This window comes from Tetrahymena thermophila (genome assembly GCF_000189635.1).
Source record: "Tetrahymena thermophila SB210 genomic scaffold scf_8254637, whole genome shotgun sequence".
Classification (NCBI taxonomy): Eukaryota; Ciliophora; class Oligohymenophorea; order Hymenostomatida; family Tetrahymenidae; genus Tetrahymena; species Tetrahymena thermophila.
In genome coordinates, this window is record NW_002476406.1 from 73,294 (window position 1) to 95,702 (window position 22,409).

The 22,409-nt window shown below is 21.9% G+C and overlaps 9 protein-coding genes across 9 annotated transcripts; 5 read left to right on the plus strand and 4 right to left on the minus strand. All coding sequences in view use genetic code 6, as the record gives it.

Annotated features, from left to right (window-relative positions):
* TTHERM_000826889 (transmembrane protein, putative) lies at window positions 1–699 on the plus strand (the record flags this gene model as incomplete). The annotated part of the gene is made up of 1 exon (XM_012797791.1): window positions 1–699. One exon carries the CDS (start codon window positions 1–3, stop codon window positions 697–699), a length of 699 nt encoding a protein of 232 aa, XP_012653245.1.
* Window positions 700–1,092: 393 nt separating this feature from the next.
* Window positions 1,093–2,230, plus strand: TTHERM_00826890 (hypothetical protein; the record flags this gene model as incomplete). Its single annotated transcript, XM_001031336.2, has 2 exons — window positions 1,093–1,950; window positions 2,033–2,230. 2 exons carry the CDS (start codon window positions 1,093–1,095, stop codon window positions 2,228–2,230), a joined length of 1,056 nt encoding a protein of 351 aa, XP_001031336.2.
* A 1,203-nt stretch (window positions 2,231–3,433) lies between these two features.
* Window positions 3,434–6,024, plus strand: TTHERM_00826900 (WD domain, G-beta repeat protein; the record flags this gene model as incomplete). Its single annotated transcript, XM_001031337.2, has 9 exons — window positions 3,434–3,459; window positions 3,521–3,656; window positions 3,734–3,819; window positions 3,950–4,115; window positions 4,171–4,249; window positions 4,368–4,930; window positions 5,185–5,532; window positions 5,589–5,738; window positions 5,797–6,024. 9 exons carry the CDS (start codon window positions 3,434–3,436, stop codon window positions 6,022–6,024), a joined length of 1,782 nt encoding a protein of 593 aa, XP_001031337.2.
* Window positions 6,025–6,568: 544 nt separating this feature from the next.
* On the plus strand, window positions 6,569–7,560 carry TTHERM_00826910 (BSD domain protein; the record flags this gene model as incomplete). Its single annotated transcript, XM_001031338.3, has 4 exons — window positions 6,569–6,713; window positions 6,771–6,877; window positions 6,949–7,091; window positions 7,161–7,560. 4 exons carry the CDS (start codon window positions 6,569–6,571, stop codon window positions 7,558–7,560), a joined length of 795 nt encoding a protein of 264 aa, XP_001031338.2.
* A 441-nt stretch (window positions 7,561–8,001) lies between these two features.
* TTHERM_00826920 (hypothetical protein) lies at window positions 8,002–8,386 on the plus strand (the record flags this gene model as incomplete). The annotated part of the gene is made up of 2 exons (XM_001031339.1): window positions 8,002–8,220; window positions 8,294–8,386. The coding sequence occupies 2 exons, from the start codon at window positions 8,002–8,004 to the stop codon at window positions 8,384–8,386; spliced, it is 312 nt and encodes a 103-aa protein (XP_001031339.1).
* Window positions 8,387–8,979: 593 nt separating this feature from the next.
* Window positions 8,980–10,245, minus strand: TTHERM_00826940 (melanocyte proliferating protein, putative; the record flags this gene model as incomplete). The annotated part of the gene is made up of 4 exons (XM_001031340.1): window positions 8,980–9,185; window positions 9,236–9,459; window positions 9,524–9,981; window positions 10,078–10,245. 4 exons carry the CDS (start codon window positions 10,243–10,245, stop codon window positions 8,980–8,982), a joined length of 1,056 nt encoding a protein of 351 aa, XP_001031340.1.
* A 1,429-nt stretch (window positions 10,246–11,674) lies between these two features.
* On the minus strand, window positions 11,675–15,176 carry TTHERM_00826950 (hypothetical protein). Its single transcript, XM_001031341.3, has 6 exons — window positions 14,743–15,176; window positions 14,484–14,608; window positions 14,154–14,308; window positions 13,889–13,936; window positions 13,727–13,808; window positions 11,675–13,631 (listed from the first exon to the last, which is right to left on the minus strand). Exons 1-6 carry the CDS (start codon window positions 15,168–15,170, stop codon window positions 12,247–12,249), a joined length of 2,223 nt encoding a protein of 740 aa, XP_001031341.2. The 5' UTR covers window positions 15,171–15,176; the 3' UTR covers window positions 11,675–12,246.
* An 899-nt stretch (window positions 15,177–16,075) lies between these two features.
* TTHERM_00826960 (transmembrane protein, putative) lies at window positions 16,076–17,822 on the minus strand (the record flags this gene model as incomplete). Its single annotated transcript, XM_001031342.2, has 7 exons — window positions 16,076–16,764; window positions 16,815–16,879; window positions 17,102–17,185; window positions 17,245–17,334; window positions 17,394–17,483; window positions 17,542–17,724; window positions 17,770–17,822. 7 exons carry the CDS (start codon window positions 17,820–17,822, stop codon window positions 16,076–16,078), a joined length of 1,254 nt encoding a protein of 417 aa, XP_001031342.2.
* An 851-nt stretch (window positions 17,823–18,673) lies between these two features.
* On the minus strand, window positions 18,674–21,458 carry TTHERM_00826970 (hypothetical protein; the record flags this gene model as incomplete). Its single annotated transcript, XM_001031343.1, has 2 exons — window positions 18,674–19,247; window positions 19,333–21,458. The coding sequence occupies 2 exons, from the start codon at window positions 21,456–21,458 to the stop codon at window positions 18,674–18,676; spliced, it is 2,700 nt and encodes an 899-aa protein (XP_001031343.1).
* Window positions 21,459–22,409: the final 951 nt, after the last annotated feature.

A 22,409-nucleotide genomic window follows, 5' to 3' on the forward strand; every position in this document is an offset into this window, starting at 1 on the left:
ATGAATGCTTCTACATTAAAATTTCCATCACTTATACTTATTCATTCATATATAAATTATATATAATACTACATAACACTTTTAAATATATTATTTTTAATTGTATAAACAAACAATTTTTGTAAGCAAATATTTTTATAATATAGATTAATTGGATAGTGGTTTCGATTTCAAAACTTTTATTAAGTATGCTAACAAAAAGAAAGTAGCAGCATTTACTTTGTTGCAGATTCTTTTTATTTATTGGATAAAAAAAACTAATAAAAAATAATTAATTTCAGTTAAAATGTGCTAATATATTGCCTTGCTGTGTTCTTCTGTAGGATTTATTAGCACAAAAGTACTTAGAAACTAAATATTATTCTTTGTTTCAATATTATTATAGTTGACTTAATAAATACTACCTTTTAAATAAGTCTGATACTTTTAGATATTTACACTATTTATACTATTTATGAGACTAATTAAATTAAATATTTATTTTTGAATATACTCTAATCCAAAAATATAATAAAATTTCAATTTATTTATTTATTTATTTATTGTTTCATATTTGTTAATTTAAAAAATTAAATTTTTAGTAAAATTTAAATAAATTTATTTTTTTATTTTTAAGTTTATGAATTAATGGTTGTTATTTTTTAAGATTGTTTTTAAATGACACTTTTAAATGTAATAAAAGATTTTTTTAATTTATGATAATTCTATGAAATCACTAGACGCAATTAAAAATTGTATGATAAATTAATCATCAAGATTTTTAATTTTTCTGATAATATTTAGAAAACAATTGAAACAAAATAACTAAAAATGAGTATATTAAATTTAAATTAAGAGATACAAAATGTTTTTGATTTTATTGAAAGTCAAAGTGGTGATATTCTCACAATAAAGGGGATAACAAATTAGTTAGATCCTTATGTCTATAAATAGTTTAGTAATTTGAAGTTTAAGAAAGTTAAATTTGAAACTTAAAATTATTCGTTGAGTTAGATTCTAAGAAATTTCGTTTAATATATTTTATAATTTTCAATTCCTTGTGATTGTCTAAAATTATTTAATGTGTTTGAATATGATAAAACTAAAAAATGCATGAAATTGAGCATAAATTTCAGTTTGTATAATGGAACATTTAAAAAAACAGAAGTTGACATTCTTGAAATAGAAAAAGCTAAAATAGTCTTAAGAAAATCTGGATCCATTTTCTCACTAAAAGATATTATATAATATTTGTTATCTTTCCCTAACATTAAGTAGCTAATAATAGATTTAACTCATTTGAAATATAACTCTAATTTATTAGATTATGAAGATGCTGTAGAATTATTGAAGCCTTTGGAAAAGATTGAAGATATCTAAATTATGCAATACAAATTTAATATTTGCAAAAAAAAATAGGAAATTTTTATTCAATAAATTATATCAACACAGAAATAGAAAGTAGAGGATATAGAAAAAAAAAATGGGTTAAAGGTGGTTTAATCAATTAATAGAGTTATTGATCTTACAAACAAAAATAATGTGAATAAAGAATTACTTAAATAATGCACTTCAAATGTTGAACTGCTGGATAAGCCAAGAGTCATTAGACTCTTTGGTAACCCCTCCTTTTTCAAAGGGACAAAGACTTTATTAGAAAAATTTAAAAAGATAAACACGTTATTTGTATAATTTGATGGCTAAATAGAAGAAAAAAATTTATTAGAAAAATTAGAGGGATTCAGATAAATGTCTGAATAAATTAATTAACTAAAGCACTTTGAGGTGCTAGATAAATCTTTGTTTATAGAAAGACACAATTTGTTGATTAGAATACTTTTAGAAAAGCATTAAAATTTTAAAGTGACTTATTAAAAAAGTAATTCCTTTCTACAATATATCCCTTCATCGAAGTATCTTAAAATTCATAGCACTGAAACTAATTCAGTATCTTAAAGTGAATTATAAGAAGTATTTAAATTGTATAGGAATGCTAATAAAATCTGCTTGTATGGTGATGTTAATTTTATTTAATTTGCTATAAACATATTAGTATAATTTCCAAATATCACTTGCACGAAATTTATTTGCAATTTTACTGAAGAAAAAGAAATAGACTTCTCTCCTTTATATCACAAAAATGAGTTGCATAAAATCAAGTTCTTTTATGTATAATATATACCTCCTTTAGGAAAGTAACTCTACTTCAAATCTCTAAAAAGCCTATGCGATCATCCTACTTGCACGGTGATTAAAGGTAAAGACTTCACATTTAGCCATTCTTCTAAAAGAGCAACTTTAAAATTAGAGTCTGAAGAGTACCAATAATTATTTGAAAAAACTATCAAAAGATTTAATAAAATTAACACTGTTATCATCTTGCCCCCAATTGATAATTTAGACTTTTTATTTCTTAGCAATATTATAACCCTACCGTGTCTCTAAACAATCTTATTAAAAAATGTAATTACTTAGCTCAGTGATTTAATTGACAATCAATAAACACCTTTTAAAATCCTTTAAGATTTCAAAGTTTTTAAACTATAGACCATTTTTATGTAAAAGTATTTAAATGAATTTCTTCCTGTCTATTTACCATAAATTATGTATGATTTATATTCTTTTTGATTGTTTGTTTATTTATTTACTTTACCTGTTATTTAATAATTTTTTTCCAGAAATCCTACATATTAAATATAAAACTTTAATAACATAAACCAAAAGCAAAATACAAAACATGTAAACTTCTCTCTATTGTTAGTAAAAAAAATAAACTTATATCTCAATTGATTATTAAGTTAAATCTTAATAAATATTATTTGTGTATGCATAATTGCATAATAATTAAATCAATTATTAAGCAAATTATTTTTAAGGATTTTTTAAAGTAAATCTTTGATGAATTTATTTAATTAAGACTTAGTGTCTTTTTTATACAAAAATTATAAAAATTATGGTTTGTAAAATTAAAAGAATACTTGTAGCATTTTAAATATTTATTTATTTATAAGTAACTCATCATTTAAAATATAGTGATTTTCTAGAATTTATTCTATAATTTAGAATAGAGGAATTAATTTAAAAAATAAATATTATAAATATAATAATTTGTATTAAAATTCTTTTGATTTGATCAAATATGATAAATGTTCTATAATAAATTCTTTATTCTAAATATTGATCAAATTAGCTACATATTCTTCTGGAAGCTTTCTATTAAATACTATCAAATTAAGATATAAGTATAAAATTAATTATGCTTCAAGATTATCACAAAAATTATACAAAATTAAAATAGGTAAGGAGTAGAACCTATCAATTAAAGTGCTTAAAATTTGTCAGAAGAAATTATTAACAAAAAACTTGACAAATCTTTAATTCATTAAAAATTATATACAATATTATAAATAAGCTTAAAAAAGACAACTATTAAATAAAAATAAATATTATAGAAATGGATATCGAACAAGAAGTACACACGTACATAAATATATTCATTATTTAAAAACAAACTTAGCTCATTTAATATTTATATAAATAGTAGCTTTGAATAGGAAATTAAGAACTATTTTGACAAAAAAGGCAATGAATACTTAAAAAAACAAGAGTAACTTGAAAAAGAGCTATGGAATGACATTAACAAAGAGACAAGAAATGACGAGGAAGAACTTAAGAAGGTAATTAATTTATCTTACTCCTCTTTCAAAATTGCAATAAAAATTCAATCCTAATTTAATTTTATTTTGTATAATAGGTTTAAAACCTTATTAAAATAGAGAGGTTCTTAAAATACTACGATCTCTTAATCGCTTGCTCTGATCAAATTTTGGAATCTTTAGTGTAAAATCCTTTTTTAAATTAATTCTACTTTAAGCATTTACATGAAATACATTCAATGTTTCTACAAATGCTATTTTTACCTTTTTATGCTAAATATTCAAATTAAATCTCATACTTTTCTTTTAAAAAGCTCTAAAGACAAAAAGATCACTGAGCCTGTTGAAGAAGATTTTATTTACGGAGGCATGATCTTAGAAGAAATGGAAGATAGCAACAACACTACATTTAAAAATATAATTTAAAAGTATGGAATGAACACCAATATAGATCCCATAGTTAAAAAAGCTATTAAAGATGTAAGTTAATAAAAATCAAAGTAGAGTTTAACTAATTTTTTTAATTTTTCAAAAGAAATTCGATGCTGATGAAAAAATTGAACCTAAAGATGTAGCCGATTTTTTAAAGAGATACCAAAAGAAGTTTGGAGTGAGTAAATAATAACGATTTTAAATTTAGCATTTAAAGAAAAATGATTGAAATTGGCACAAATAGCAAATAAAAAATTAAGGTTAAAATATTTAGCTTAACTTTTTAAAATTTAAAAAAAGAAACAAACGGAGATGAAGAATAAAATAACGATGAGGAAGATCGTGAATCTAACTGGGAGAACTCAAGCAGTGTAGCAGGAGATGATATTATCGAAGTAGATGATGATTTGTTAAATGAAATGGATAAAAGTTATGATGAAGAAGGTAATGAAATTACATATGAAGAAAAGCATGAAGGAGAAGAGGAAGAAGAGGAAGAGAAAAAAGAAGATAATTAGGAAAGTGATGATACTTAAAATATTTCCAGAGAAAAAACTGTTGATATGAGCATAAAAACTTTCTTGAAGCACACTGATTTCGTTAGTTGTTTGAGCTTCCACCCCATTAATCCTGACGTTTTTATCTCTGGAGGTGGTGACGATGTCGCAAGAGTATGGAATATTACCAATAATGATAAGCCTGAAATAGAAACTCCTAAACAAAACGAAACTGTTGATTTCGCTAAGTTCAGTTTTGATGGTAAATATTTTGCTACTGGTTGTTTAGATGGTGTTGTTAAAATTTGGGATGGTACAACTGGTGAATTTAAGAGAGCTTTAGAAGGTCCTTCTGATGAAATTAGAGTAAATTTATTAAAATATTAAATTTTTTTCACTTGTAGCACAAATTAAAAATTTTAATATGAAATAAAAAAAAATATTGTTTAAGTTTTCTTGTAATGAGAAATTCAAACATAAAAAAAAAAAATCATCAAAAATTTTATCCAAATTATTAATTAAAAAAAATCTTTCATAAAAGAAAAATTTAAAGAAATAGTTTAAATTCTTTCATTAATATTTATACTTAATTACTTAAATAAAATAACTTTTATTAATAGTTCCTTGAATGGCATAGCAAAGGTAATGTTATCTTAGCAGGTAGCGCAGATAACTCAGCTTGGATGTGGAATGCAGCTAATGGTTAGTATATGGCTTCATTTAATGGTCATGAGTAACCAGTCACATGTGGTGGATTCACCCCTGATGGAAATATGGTTATAACTGGTTCTGAAGATGCTACTGTACGTATCTGGAAACCAAAATCTGGTGAACTCCATAAAAAACTTTAAGGATATGGATTCCACGAAGAAATGATTACATGCATGGCTTTCCATTAAACCTAATAAATTATAATTACTGGTTCAACAGATAAGACTGCTTGTATTAGCAACTATAGTAATGGAAAGGTAACTAATTAATTTATTTGTTTTTTTTGTAATTTAACTTTAATTCTAATATGAAGATTCTTGGAAGAACTCCTGCCCATGATGATGGTGTTGAAGCAGTTTTATTTGATTAAAAGCTTGATATTTTCCTTACTGGTTCTTTAGATGGTTTTGTCAGAATATTTGACTTAAACAGACTCACACTTAAAGATAAGATTACTGTCAATGTAAAATAAAATTAAAATAATTTTAAATTATTTTAAATAAAACACTTTTTATTAAAAGGCATCTATTACTAAAATGATTTAAATTAAAGATAAAAATCTCTTCGCTGTAGCTAATTGTCTTGGAGATATTTACTACTTTGACCATAGAGTTAAAGGTAAAATCAATAGAATAACCAGTGGTACTGATGGTATGATTCACGACTTAGCTCTTCATAAATCCAATAGATTGTTGGCATCCTTTGACGATGGCTCAATCAAATTATTTGAAGTCTAATTAGAATAATGAAATAACATATAAAAAATTAATTAAAAATGAATAAATATTATTTATGAAATAGTTAAAAAATAAATAAAAGTAATTTTAGAAAATAAGTAAAATAATTAATATAAAAATATACATAAAATTTTAAAACTAAATCATTAGTAACAAACATTCTATACTAACTAACCACACCATAATAGTTGATAGATAGTAAGCAAGCAAGCATTGAATCTTATAAAAAATTTAACTGAAGAAAATATAATTAAAAATAATGATAAAAATTTGAAAATCTAATTACTTCAAACCAACCAATCTAACTAAATAAATACATCAAATTAAAATAATTTATTCAATTTTCATATTGTGTTTTTATTTGGATTGAATTTCATGTTAGTATTTTATTTACTCTTGAGTTAAATTTTTATAAATTAGATAATTAAATATTTTACCTGGTTTTTTAAATTAATTATAAATCAGCATTTGTTTGAAATTTATCAACTTGTTTAGAAGAAAATCAAATTAATATTTATTAAATTTTTATTAGCTTTAAATACATTTGTAGAATATCATGAATTTTTTTAATAAAGTTAAATCATTAGGTGCTAATGTAGCTGAAAAATCTAAGAACTTGATTAGCAATTTATCTAAAGATATACAAGAAGTTATTCAGTAGCAGAACCAGTTAATTGAAAATTAAGAAAGCGAATCTTTTAGTAAAATAGATACCAATTAAAAGTATTCAATATGATTTTACTTTTTCTATAATTTAGAGGAAAAAAATGCACTCCTTCCTTGGGAAGGTTTAAAAGCAATTAAATCAAATTAAAATGGAAACATGATTGATTCGATAAAAGAAGAAATATTAGATTTATCTTTAGTAAATTATAATTACAGATATTAGACATTTATTCATTAGTTATTTTATCAATTAATTAATTATAATTAAAGCAAGAAGATTATTTCCTGATTGATGATGAAAATTACATGTATCCTTTTGAATTTAATATAGAAGATTATAAATACCAAGCTATTAAAATTCTTTCAGTTGATCCCAATTTAGAATTTATGAGATCTAAGTTAGTCCCTAAAAAGTAAAATAAAAAATTCCATATTAAATAAATTTATGCTTATATTTTAATTTGTTAACAAAAACAAATAAGAATCAAAGATGAAAAGTTTTGGAAAAATTATTTCTACAACGTTGAGATTATTAAAATGAAATACAACATGGCAAACAAAATAAATTAAACAGAGAGATTGGAATAAGTTGCAATTTAATTGGAAAATAATAATTCAGCTGAGTAGGCTGAAGAATAAAAGCAGCAATTATTAGAGAACAAATAAGAATAGGTACATGATGACCATTAACATGATGAAGAAGATCATCAAGTTATCCATGATGATGAAGATGATTTCAATAGCACTGTAAAACCTAAAAAGAATAGATTTGATGAAATATAAAATAAAAAAGAAAGTGGTGATGATTTTGATAGTCTTGCTTTAAATCTTAGTGATAATAACAACAAAGGAGCAGTTGAAATGCAAAACATAAATAAATGAAAAACACTTTAAATAAATAAATAAATTTTTAAATATTATTTTTTAGTTACATTTTGTTGATATTTTGCAATTATAATTATTCATTTATTTATTTTAAGAAATTAAAATAATATTTTAAAATGGTTAAAAGCAAAACAAATGAAAATAATTTTTTAATATGGGTAAAAGCTAAATAAAAAAACCTTTGTGCTATTTTTTTTGAAAGATTTTTTGTTTTTTCTAGAATATCTGTCAGGATTATCTGCTAATTTAAATTAATGAATGAAAAATATAAAAGTAAAAAGTTTGATATATTTCTATCCATCAAAGATTCAAACCAAATAAATATTAGTTAAAAATTTAATTTTTTTTCTTATTGATAGATAGGTCTTTAAAAAGGGAGTTAGTAAAAATCTCAAATTAGATAAGTTTTTAGAAATAGTATAAAGCAAAATATAAAAAATGTCAGTACCAAACAAGTTCACCTTACTCTTCTACAGAAGAATGCTTCACACTATGATGAAAGCATTCCCTGGAGACTATAACATGTTCCATAGTTGCAGAATCGAATGTCGCAAAAAAATTTTAGAAAATAAAAATGAAACAGATCCTATAAAAATTTAAGACCACATATTCTTTGGAGAAGAAATTAGAGATATGTTAGAAAATAATTTAATGCAAGTAATTTTATCATCTATTACAAGAAGTTATACCTTCATATTCAAATTAAAATAACTAAATTTTTTATTACTAGGGTAAATTATAATAAAATGGAAATTACAGATTTAAAGCAAGACCTGAGCATGCAATGGGTGAACATGTCAAGCCTATTCCTACAGACAATTGATCAGAATTTAAAATAGTAGATACTCATAAGAAAAATATTGAACAAATAATAATTACTTTATAGTTTTTATACATTCAGCTTAAAGAATAATAAATTGATCTCATTTTAGTTTAATAAATTCGCGTCACTTAATTAATAATTATCATTTAATAATTAGTGAGTTTGCATATAACTTTATTAGGGAAAATACCGAAAATATAAATTAACTAGTGTATATAATTATCATGTTTTTTTGTATTAATTTTCTTTATTTTAAAATATTTCAAAAAATAAAAATATAATTTAAGCATAAATGCAAATTAAATCAATTTTTAGCTATTTAATGTAAAATAAAACAAAATGTGTTAGTTAGTTTGTTTATTTGAGTATGTTTTTTTTTTTTTCAAAACTATTTTGTTTAAAAATCTTATGGAAAAATTAATATTTGTTACTAATCCCTCATAGTCTAGTTGGTTATGATACAAGGTTCTCACCCTTGAGACCCGGGTTCAAATCCCGGTGAGGGAGAATTTTTTATATCAAATTAAACTTGATAAAAGAATACATACAAAAAGAAATAAAAAAATTAGGTAAATAAATTAACAGCTTTTTATTCATTATTTGTTATTTAATTTGGCATTATGTGCTTCAATGCTTTCAAGTGCCATTCTTAAAACACTTTCATAAGACTTTGCTCCGCCAATGAAGCCACTATTATGGACAAATACAATATCATCGATTTTGGTTACATTTTTTAGTTCTGTCATATCTTTAATACCTCTCCACTCTTCTTTAAGACCAATTCTTAAATCATAAGTACCTATTTTTATAATATTTATAAATAACTCTAAAATTTATGTAATTTATTACCCCAATTTTCAGGGACTGTTGAAACTCTCCAGGCTTTTTTTGCAGAAGATTCAGGGAAAAGAACAAATTTTATTTGCTTTCCTAAATTTAATGACTTTTCTAAGTCTTCAAGATGGGACTTCCAAGGAACAACTGTTTCGAGTATAACAATTTCACCAGAAGGATGAACGTTAAATCTATTCAAAACACTCTACTTGACTATATCATAAGCAGGTAAAACAGATCTATTTTTATTATTAACAATTTGTTACAATTATATATTTAATTAAAAAATATCTATTTATTTACAAGAGTTGAATTTTAACCTACCATCTCAATTCCATGTCAGCGATTTCCATGGCACTTCTAAATCTCACATTTTCATCAGTATTCTTCTCAGTCCACAAAGGATTGAGTCTACCAATTCTCTACTAAAGCTGAGTTGGATTAGAGTAAGCTGACTTGACTTCTACAGGATATTGTTCAACTCCATTGTCAGAACCATCAACTCCTTAAATGAAACCATCATATATTCTTTAATATAAACTATCAAGAGTTTCTTGATTTAATGTTATTTCAATATTTAAGTTATCTTTATTTTCATCTATAAGAGATTATGCAACATTCTTGATAATTTCTTGGCCAAAATGTTTGTAAACTAAACCTGCACTGCTCAAACGAATATTATGTTGACTGCTGAAAGTGTCCACAAAAGATCTTTAATGGTGATCATATCTATGTTTGCTAGGATCATAAATACCACCAACCTTTTTTGAAATAAAATTAAATTTAAGTCAGCAATTAAATCTATTTTGTCTGTTGATTTGATAAAATATATTATTATTATTATGTAAGTAATTTACATCAACAATAATATTTTGCTAATCAAGAATTTCTTATTCACGAGTACGGGTAATAATGCCATCCTTAAATTCACTAGTATATTTAGAAAGCATAACACAAGCGAGAACTTCATCACAATGGAAAACGCCACTGTGTGTACCTATTTTTTTAAGAGCTACTTCAGCCATTTTGTAACTATTATTCTAATAAGTTTATTTAAAAACCAAATAAAAATTTTTTTAATGATATTTTTATAATTAGATTTGTTTATAACTTTAATATTAAATTTAGATTTATTTGATAGCACTTTTGCCAAAATTTTTTAAGTTAATCATCCTATTTTCTTAAATAAATACCTTTGATCTTTATTTTTTAAATTATAAATTATTGATAAAAAGACTGACTTTTCCTTAAAGTTTCTTATTTCATTTTATATTATAAATAAATAAAAACATCAAAAAAAAAAAATCTTATTTAATTCAGGAATATTCTAAAACATAAAACTAAAATTTAAAATAGAGGTATTCAACAAACTAAATAAATTATTTTTATATTGTATGTATTAATATTGAAACTACCACATTTGAGTATGATATGATATAATCTCTAATTTAGTTAATTACATATATATAAATTATTGTCTATCTCTTAACTTTCAAAATACTATTTGTTGGTTTTTTAAAAGAAAAAAATTTTATAATTTAACATTAAATATTTTTTAACATAAATTATATAATATTACTTATATAAAAAATAATTTATTTATTAATTTATAGCTATCTAATATTAAAATTTATCAAAAATACTTTATTAGGATTTATTGTATTTACTATTGTCTATGAGAATTAAAATAATCAAAATTAAGTGTTTAAATAAGTTAATTTTTTAGATTTTTATATCATTTGATAATTTGGTAAATTCTAAAAAAGAATTTTATAATTACAGAGCTACGACCTTCTTATATTTTTGATGAGAAACTTTAACCTAAGCAATAAAATATAATAAACTATAGATAATCTTTTTTAGCCTTTAGAGAAATCTGTTAGTTTAAGAAACTCAATTAATTAAATTAAAAGAGAGTAGTTTTATAAAATTTTAAAGTGGATTTTTAGATTTGCGAAAGTAGGCTTATTGATATTATTACTAAAGTTTATTAAATGGTTTTACAGATAATTAGTAATTATTTTTTATAAGTTAAGCGCTTAAAATAGGAGAGGTAGAATATTCTTAATGCTGGCCACTCTAATAGAAACTGTAGAAATTATTCTATCACTATTTGATGATACCTACTATCTCGTTAAATCAAAAATACCATTTATCAATTGAATTCATTAATAAATAGCTTCATTCATTTATTTAATATTGCATCTCTTTCTTTATATTATTTAATCATTCATTTAATTATTTCAGAGTATTCCTACAGTAAATAAAAATAAAATATTATTTCTTATGAATTAATTTAAAAGATAAAAAGAGTATCATTTATATGTTTGAATCACTTTTAACAATTTTTCAGTTTGTCAAATGTGTAGCTTTATAGGAATATAAATAGTAAATTATATTATTGATGAATTGACTAGATTTTTATAAAAAAATTGATCATAAATTAAAAGTAAGTAAGTAAGTATATAAAGAGCTTTAAAATATAAGTGACTTAAAGATAAATTAATAAATACTAAAGAATATGATATGAAGAAATATTATAGACTTAAAAGATAAATGATAAATTAATGGCTATTTATTTTTGTTTTATGTGTTATTGTTTTGTATGGTGTTTTGTTGTTTGCTTTGTATTAAGCTTCGGTATGTATGTATATATCAATAAATTTATGTATTATTTATGTATGATTATAGAAAATGTGTTTGTTAAAAAGATGTAAGAGAATATTTATAGCTATTAATTTCTAAATAGTTTGATAGCTTCATAATTAAATAATAATAATAATCTTTTTCTCTTTTTAAGCTGAGTGAGAATAACTAATTAGTTTGCTCTAGTTTAATAGAGTATTTACAAAAGACCTTAGTAGTTTTATCTAAGAAAAAGATTCACATTTATATATTTATTTTTTAAAAAAAGGTGGAATTCTTGCTTGCTTGATGAGAACTTATATTGATTAGTTGATGAATTTATTTATATTTTGATATATTTTTTTATCTGTAGTCCATTTATTTATTTATTCTCAGTTTAATCACTCTACAATCATTTATCCATTCATTTCATAATCTTCTTCTCCATCTTCTTCATCTATATCGTTTGCTTCTTCTGCTTCAATTTTACGTAAATTGTTAGATGAGTTCTTTATTCCTTTTCTTGAGCGAACGCTTATATTAGTTCTGCTTTTAATTGGACTATCATTGTTATCTTCACTAGAAGAGTCTTCTTGCTAATCTTACTTTTCGGGAAAGATTTTTACTGAAATATAGTTAGTCTTATATTCTCTGAAGAAAATATTGTTTATTTATTCAATATTAATATCGTTTATTTAATAGCGCTGCTTTACTTTTTCAAAGTAAACTTTGTGCTTTTAAAGCACCATATCATTTATTTCTTAATGGCAATCTTCAAAGTCTTTTCTAACAAGGAAGGGCACCATTAAACGTTTGCAATATGGGCAATTACAAATGCGATAGCTACCTTTGATAATCTTAGTTTCATATTCATCTTTTATCATTTAGACTACCTCCTTTTTCTCAATAGAGCTCATTAATTCATCAAGCTCATTGTTAGTTCTTTCTATTTTCTTAATGTGAACTTCCTACGCTCTTTGAGGGTCTTAGCTTCTCAAGATTACCTAGGGATCTATTTGAGAATAGTCTAAGTTAAAGAGCTTTTTATTCTTAGAAACTTTTTATAAATAGCTCTACTTCTACTTCTTGATTGTTTTGCTAAGTTTATTTACATTTTTTTTAATTGCATCATTTTCTGATGTTTAGTTTCCACTTCCTTCAGATTCTTTAAGTTCTTCTTCTAAATCTTCTTCATCAAATAGATTTTAATTTTCTAAGTAGAAGTAAGGATTGTAATTTTTCTTAATTCTTGAAAAATAGTCTTCTTCATTTTCATCAGCCTTAGGCTAAGTGTATTCATTGGCTTCATTTTTATTAGACCCGCTTTTCTTTCTCTAAGCTTTTCTTTTATTATCAACTTAATTAGAATTGAATGAATCGAAGGAATTATTGCTTTTTGCATCATCATTATCTTCTTCACCGTTTTCATTACCTTCCCCATCACTTCTAAAAGGTCTAGACTTTTATTTTTTTTAAATTCCATTTACGTGTCCGTTGCATTGATTGTTGATAGAGTCATCATCATCTACAAAATCTAAACCTTCGTCTTCTATTTTAATATCGTTAAATATCTCTCTTTAAAATGCAAAAATATCAGATTTCTTTAATAGTGGTTCTAAATGCTAGAATTGAGGATGTCTAACTAAATTAAGATTCAACTTTTTGCTATCAAATGCAAAAGTTAAATATTCCAAATGTAGCTAAAAATTATTTTTAAATATTTCATGTTCTGTTGCAAAATGTCTTTCTTAATTTTTGTATCTTTCATTCTACTCATTCAAACTTTCTATTTACATTTACAAAACATATTTTTAATATATAGATAGATTCCTTATTATTGTTCAAATAATTTGATTTTAGTGCTTGTAAGTAAATATTTACGTTTGAGCAACATCAACTATCTTTAGAATTTTTCATCTGACCTTTTGGGCTTGTATTCTTCTCCTGGAATTTTATGTCCTCCCTTAATTTTTTTATGAATTGTGTATTTTTAAATTGTAAGAAAGAAGTATAAATAAATATCTAATATAAAATGAAAATTACTTTTAAGACTTCTTAGATATCTCTCTTGATTGTGAGGTATTAGTCCAACTGATTAATAATAATTCAACAAAAATATTAAATACTGTCTACTTAGATATACTTTTTGGCTGAAATGGGCAAATTGCAAAAGTATATTTACATGTAAAATTATTCATATAATTCAATATAAACTGATTCAATTTAAATGTTAGAATTCAAATAATTTCGAAAAAGTTAATTTCTAATGATTATCTATTATAAAAGAGGAAAATTTAACAATATTTACTAATTCGCTTGTAATTATTTCTGCTCCCTTGATGCCCAAAACATTAGGCTTTTCCTTTAAATTTGTAAATATTTCATAACTAATCGAGTTTGTATCTTCAATAACTACTATCAAATTTATTTTTACTAAATGACTTTCCAACAGAACTCCAACATCTTTTTAAGTTAAAAAAAATTTATTCAAATTTTTATTCTTTATTTTTTTTTCTTGAGACAATATTTATTTAGCTTGTCTTTATAAAGGCATGCTCTTCGCGCCTCTTAAAGACCAAGCAAAATTTAAAATACTTGCCAACACTTTCAAAAGAACAAAAATTAAATTTTTTATTACCACAACTGGTTATAGCTACATCACTCTTGTATAAGTAAAGATCAGAGGGAAATTCACTGCCATAAATTTCTACTTTTATTTGATTTTCATAAGGCTTATGGAACAAAGGTTTAAAATAATCCTTGCTTATATTTTAAATAAAAAAAAGGTTAAAATATTTGAAAAATGCTTTGATATAAGTGTAGCTGGTCTCAGCCACCTTCTCAAATTAAAATAAAATATTAGATTTGATTTTTTATTAATTGAAAATCTTTTTTACTGTGGGCATTGAAAGATTATTCTATCAAATTTATGCTTTATCAGCGTTTCATAAGTAAGAGGATTATCAATAACTGAGAGAAGCTTATCATAAGGATGGACTCCCAAACCTATGAAAAGAGTGTTAATCTTTTTATTTTATGAATCTGAACTCATTTTATAAAATTAATTGGCAATGCTAATTTAAATCTTTGAAAATCCGCTTGTTGTCCTTTTTAAAATGTAAACCTTTTTGTACTAATCTTACAATATATATTATATATATTTCCTTTTAATTTTGTTTTTTTTCTAATTTATCCTTCTTTCTCTTTTATTTACAAACAAAAAATTTAATTTTACAGTATTTATACTTATTTATTATATAATTAATAACAAATCCTATGCTATCTATCTATCTTCTTTCATTTATTATTTAATTAACAAATTCATTTATTATCTATCTAATAATCTTATAACCATTTTTATATACAATATAATATCTCCTCTCATTCATTTCTTCTCTTCCCAATTATTATCCTATTCTATCCTTCTGGCTAGAAAAAAATGTCTAATTATTTTAAATTTTAACAAAACACAACACGCATTCCATCTTTTCTTATATCAAATTAAAGCAGTCTTTTCTAAATTAATAAATAAACTCGCTTTAAATTAGAAATTTATACTCTTTTTTACTAAAATACAAATTTATTTTTACATTATAAATCTTTATAAAAATTCTTAATAAATGCGATTGAAATTATAACCAACTAATTCATACCTAAAGTTATATAAATAATTATAATTTATTTAATCTCATAAAAATGTTAGTTGCTATGCTCTATAAATGCCTTAAATTTGCTTTTAAATGTAATAATTTAAGTTCAAAAGACTTTTTTTAATTTGGTTATCAAATTCTTAATTACTCTATGAATATATTAAATTTCTGTTATATCCTGACTCAAATTATTTAGCTTACTCTTATTTTTACTAGAAACTTTTGTTGATTAAATTATTCAAATCTTTGTAGAACTAATATTTGAAATTTAAATATTTATCTATTGGAGAGGTGTTAAAAAATTGATCAATAAACTAGAAGTACATTTAAACTATCAATTAAACAAATATTCTAATAATAAAAATATTCTATTTAAAATAAAACGATATCAAAATAATAAATTTTAATTAAATTTTTAGAAATAATAAAGTTTATTTATTTATTTTACTTTTCTGCATAGCTTAAATTAAAGTAAAAAATTTAACATAAAAACTTTTATTTTGAACAATAAAATAAAAAATTTGTAAAAACATTAAAAAAATTGTTTTAAATATTAATTGTTATTAATTAAAAAAATAATTCATAATAATTCAAAAAATAAAAATTATTTAACTTATTTTAAGCAAAATTGCTGATTTTCAATTAATTTTCCATATTTGATATTTTTTAACAAGTATATTATTGAATGACTTTAAACTAATAATTTAAAAGGACTCTTTTCTCTTTTTTGAAGCTAAATTGTAATTTATAAAAATGTATCATAAAAAATGAAAATAATTGCTTAAAATACTTGTTATATCCTTTAAAAAAATTACCAGGTATTATATTAATTAAATTTTAAATATTATTATTAAAATATATCAAATATTTATTTTTTTTTTTCATTTATTTTATATTAATTACCACAAATATTTGTAAAAAATATTATCAAAAAATAAAATAGAAATTAGTTTTTTAGAAATTAGAAATAAATTTATTAATTCTTGTTAGAGAAATAAAAATTAAAATATTTTTTATAAGTTTTGTAATTCATTCCATAATACCTTTCAAAATAAATAATGCATAATATTTTGATATGTGGAGTACTATAATTAACATATTCAAATAATTAATTAAGGTTACATTAAATATAAATAAATAAATAAATAATTTGCTTTTCATATTTATATTTTAAATCATTAATTCCATCTAGCAACAACTAAATGTTTACAATTTTTTTAAATTGATTGTTTTGTTTTAGTCTTCTATATATTAGATAGCCATGAGTATCTACAATAATTTAAAAAGAAATTAATTTTATTTTTCATTAAAATTATTACTTTAATGGCATATGAAGATAGTTTATTTTCTTATTTTTTATGGAGTCAACTATATATTCAAACTGCTAAAAATTAAACCTAAGTATTTCTAAATTTTATTAAATTTTAATAAAATCTAACAAAATTGTATATATTTACTGTAAAAATAAAGTCAAAGATTTAAGTTCAGATTAATTTTTCAGTGTGCTAATAAGATGGCTTGCTCCTTCTTTTTTGAGTAAATTATTCCTTTTTAATTTCAAAAGTTATTATTATTTTATTTTTTTATTTATTATGCTTTTATTTACCTTAAAAATAATTTTAACTATTTTAGTCTCTTGCTTTGTAAGGAGTTTTCAAGACTCTACAAAAATTAACAAGGTGTTTGGAGCCTTTGTTATTAAAAAATATTCTTCTTACTTTGAAAATCTAAAAATAATAAACAATTTACTCAACTATTAATGTTAAACTAGATAATCTTCTTAAACTATCAATAAAATTACATAGTTTATTTGAAAGATCTTAACTTATTACAAAAGAGCTTTATATTAAATAATTATTTTTTAAGATTTATGAAAATTTAATTCATATTATAATTACTTCAAAGTTAATTTTAATATTTTGATTGATTCAATATCTAAACTTTGGTTTTAAAATAAATCGATAAAGATTTTCAAATCTTCATTTTTCCTAAATATTTAAATAATATCTCAGCTCAAAAAGTGTAAGTAATTTATGTTTTATATACCTAATTTATGTCTAAAGGTTTTCTACGCTCAAGACTAAACTAAATGCTTACTATAATATTAATTTTGATTTTTCAGATATCTCAATTATATCCAAATTTAAACATCTGATCTTATTATTTTGAGATACAAACTTAGCTAATTTATAGCTTTAAAGATCATTTGAAATAACTTAACTATAATTCCTATTAGAAATATTGTTTTTATCTGAATTTTTAAATAATAATTACATAATATTCTGCTTTTGTAAATCGAATTGTGTATTTTTTATATTTTATGCCATTTCAGTTTGATTTTGATAATTTTTTATTATCTAAAATCAATTTTGTTAAAAATAACTATTTAAACTTAATTAGCTAGCTTATCTTACTGATATCTAGAAAAAAGATTTTATCAGCAATTATTTTTCTATTTAATTGTAATAAAATAGAAAGATTATTTAAAAACTACATTATACTTATGATAATAATTATTCAAATTCTATTCTCTTCTTAAGATATAAAGACAAATAAGTACTTGTCAAGATTAATTTTGTTATTGTTAACAAACCAATGATTAAATTATCATTAACTTATTCAGATTAATGTATTTATTATCAATGTATCAATTAAAAAATCTAGTTGATAAGTTAGCTCTTGTTTAAGAAAATAGAATTTTTTATTTTCAGCTATAAAAAATAAATAATTTAGAATATTAATAAAAAATAATATTTTAGATTTAAGATTTATAAAAACTGAAACCTAACTCTTTTAAAAGTTAAAGTATGCAATAAAAGTGGTTATTCACTTTGATTTTATTTAAAAATCCAAAAATATTTATATAAACTTTATATTAATTCAAATAAGTTATATTAATCAATAAAAAGGTTAATTTTTATATAAAGATATTTAAATTACAATTAAAAAAATTAACTATTCTTTTATTGAATTATCTTTCATTTAGCTATTTATTGTAATATTAAAAGGTTTTTAATTCTAAAATAGCAAATAATTTGATATTTTTGCAAATAAATTATTTTTGAGAAGGAAAAGAAAATTGATAATTATATATTATTATATAAATTAATTATATAAAATTGTTAATTTATTAATTGAAATGGATTTATAGTGCTATTTTGATACAATTTATAGTCATTCATTACTCTTTAGATTGTTGGTTTATGTTTCTTTTGTTTGTTAATTTGTATTTCCTTTTTTTTGCTTTATTTATGCTTATACTTTCATAAACAATATTTTCTTATTTTTCCAATAAGAACTATTCATCGATATTAGAGACAAAACTATAAGGACTATGTTTCCATTCACATAGATCAATATCCTATAAGTTTTCTAATTATTTTAAATTTTATCTTTCGATTTATTCATGATTATTGTGAGTTTGGTTTACATCAATTTAGTTACTACATTATATTTCTTTTAAACTAATTCTATTTTTATTTAAAAAAGTATTCATTTAAATTCCATTTTTAAACGTTAGCTCTGTTTCGTTCATATCAGGATCTGTTTTAATTTGCTTATTTGATGAAAGATTGTGTTAATTCTAAATTAATTTATTTTATTTAGAAAAGCTTTAGCTATATATTATTTATTTTTCAACTTGCTTTTTATTAGTCTTACTATCATAAAATAAATCTTTTGCATTTTAACTAATCTATTTATCCAATCTATTTCCAACATTTAATTTCTAAGCATTTAGCTAAAGATCACTTCTAATACAATAAATTAAAAAAAAAAATTTGAAATGATATTGTGAAATTTATATTAATAAATTTAAATAATTAAACTATTTATTACCTTTAATTGATGGATATATTCTTTTTTATCTAAGATTTATGCAATTTTGGAAAGGAGATAGGCAAAGCATCTAAACTAGCAGTAGAATCTTAATTTAACATCTTACTATCCTATTTTTGTTAGTCTTTAGGGTCAATTGTTAAGTATTTTATAGAGTCTTACTCTACCATTTCAATTGACTGATTATTAGGATTTGTATTAAAATTTGTAGAAGCTTTTAAAAGTGTTTTTCTATATTTAAAGTTAAAAATGTTTTTATCAGAAGACTTTTATGTTAAAGACGATAATTTTATTTCTGAAGGCTCTAAAGCAACTAATTTTTTATTTTCTTTTTCGCTTTAGTTAATATTTTTGTATTAAATATTTTTAGGTTATGAATTTTATTGCTAAATTTTTATCTTTAGGTTTCTAACATACTTTTGTAATTAGTCAGCAATATTTTTATTTTTACCACTAAAAATCTGATCATCGTTGTAGCTTTCCTCTACATAATCTATGATTTCTGACTTTTCATCTAAGTCAAAATAATTAAACTTTTCATTTTAAAACTTTGAATAGCTTTTATTTAAGCTATTATTTCCTGTATGTATTAAGTTTTGTTAATTTTAATCTGGAAATTGCTGTTTATTTGGCCTGACAATTTCTTCTTATGATTTATTTCTTTTCACAATAGAATCATCATTATCTTTGTAAATGTTCTCATTTTCTTTTTCATTATTATTTTACTAGTTATGAGGTTTTACCTTACTATAAATTATATTTTTTTTTGGCTTCTTTAAACCTTTTTAATATTCTTAAATAGTCTAAGTAGCAGCAACAATAGGATTTTAAGCTTAAATATTGTCTTAATTTGCTCTTTTATCTTAAGAAACCTTTTTATATATGCTACTTTCGTATTTTTTTTTAGAAACAAAGTTATTTCTCTCTATGAAATTTAATTATGTAATATTCATGAGGTTATTTTTTTTGTTTGTGGTAGTTGAATCAAAAATATATTAGGAATTAACATAATTACTGCAATTCTTCTGTTTACTTAGAAGGTTATTTAAATCTAATATCTTCAGTTAATTCTATAAACTTAAGTTTGTTGGGTTTTGCTAACTAATTTCATTAGTTTTTTTTGTCTGATTATTTTACAGTTCTTAAACTGTAGGCAATTGGTTTTTTAATTTAATTTTATCATGAATATCATTATTTTCGTATTAGATAGATGAATTATATTCTGTTTATAAATAATTTGCTGATGGATTTTCTAATTCTTCCTATCTTATCCTTAAAATATAGTTCATATAATTATCGCTGAGTATTTTTTCATCTTTATTTTCTGGCTATTTAATTTATTTAGAAGTTTAACTTTCCTTTTAAGTCAATATATCTAGACTTATGGAAATATTCTATTTATTATCTATAGATGAAATCAGCGAAAGGTTTTAATTTGAGTTACTTAGAGGTTTAAATTTAATCTTCAACATATCTTAGTATTTTTCCTAGAGAGAGTTTAATTATTAACTGTTACTGAGCGATTCTCTGCTATTTTATTCCTTTTTATTTGGCATAATTTTTTTTCTTATCATTGATTACTTACTACTTTCTCCGTATGAATATGAGTTATTCAATCTCTCTTAATCTGATAAACGCTAATATTTATACAAAGGGATATTGGTACTAAACGATTCAGACCCTTTAGGATTTAAAAATTTTTTCTTCACTTTAGACTGTCTTTACAAACACACTGAACAAATTGAATTATTTATCTAGCATATTTTACATTCTTAAGGATTAGCTGTTGGTATTTAGTAATAATTATCAACTCTATTTAAGAGTATGTTTTAATCTAAAATCTATCCGCTAGAGAGTTATTGATTATGAAGGGATAAAGAGGGACCTTTTGAGAAATCTTTCTTTAATAGTATTTTATTATTATGATTTGGTATAAATGAGCTATTGATATTTTATTGAGAAGTTTATAGATTTAATTAAGCAGAGCTGTTATATTATGATGCAAATCTTTTTTACCTCTCGCTCCAATCATTATAGCAATGCTTGGTACTATTTGAATCTTTATTATCCTCTTATATTCCAAGAACATTACCAAGCAGCACACTAGTCTCAGCATTAAATTTCATGATAATGCCTACTCAACAAAACTAAGAATAAATGATCTATTTTGCTTTATTTTAAATAAGTTATTATCGATTTATGTATGATTGAATTAATGTAGGTATTTTTGATTGTTTATTTATTTTTATAATATGTATGTATGTATGTATTTGATTGAATTTATTCTTATTTTATATATATCTGTTTGTGTTTGTTTTTAATAAAATTAATGATTATTTTTATTATACTTAAAATGAATTCTTTATACTTACTTACACCTTATATCTGTAAATATTTCTTATAAATTTAATAGTTCTGCCTATTCCATTCATTTATTCACTATTATTTCAAACAGAGTGTTTTCATTTTATAAACTATAATAATTTACCATGAGTTAAACTAAATATTATTTACTATTTTGAAATGCTAAATAAATTATCATAGCATAAAATTAAAAGCTTTAAAAAAGAAAAACCTCTTAAAATGAATTTTGTAAAACTTAATTGGAATCAAAACATATTTTAATAATAAAAAAATTAGTTTAATAAATTTTTAATAATAATCTAAATATTAAAAATATTTTAAATAGGACCAATTAATTCCAATTAAATTTTTAATTTGATTATAAAATATTGAAGCTATAAATTTATTTATCAATTAATAAACTTTAAGAAATATTAAAATTTACATAAATTAAATAAATTTAATTTTAAATTGTAATTATAAAAATTTAATTTGAAAAAATTCAATTTTTGTAAAAATGTTCTAATGATTTTTTTTTTATAAATCTGAAAAATTTAGGATAGCTCATCAAAATTTGATAGTTAGAATATTTTTTATTTATAACATTTTGTTTGTTTTAATAAGTAAGCCTATTAAAATAGTTGTTAAAATTATTTTTTACTTCAGAATCTATTTTTTAAAATTTAGAAAAATAAAATAAATTTTTAAAACTTTATTTTGTTTTTATTAGATAA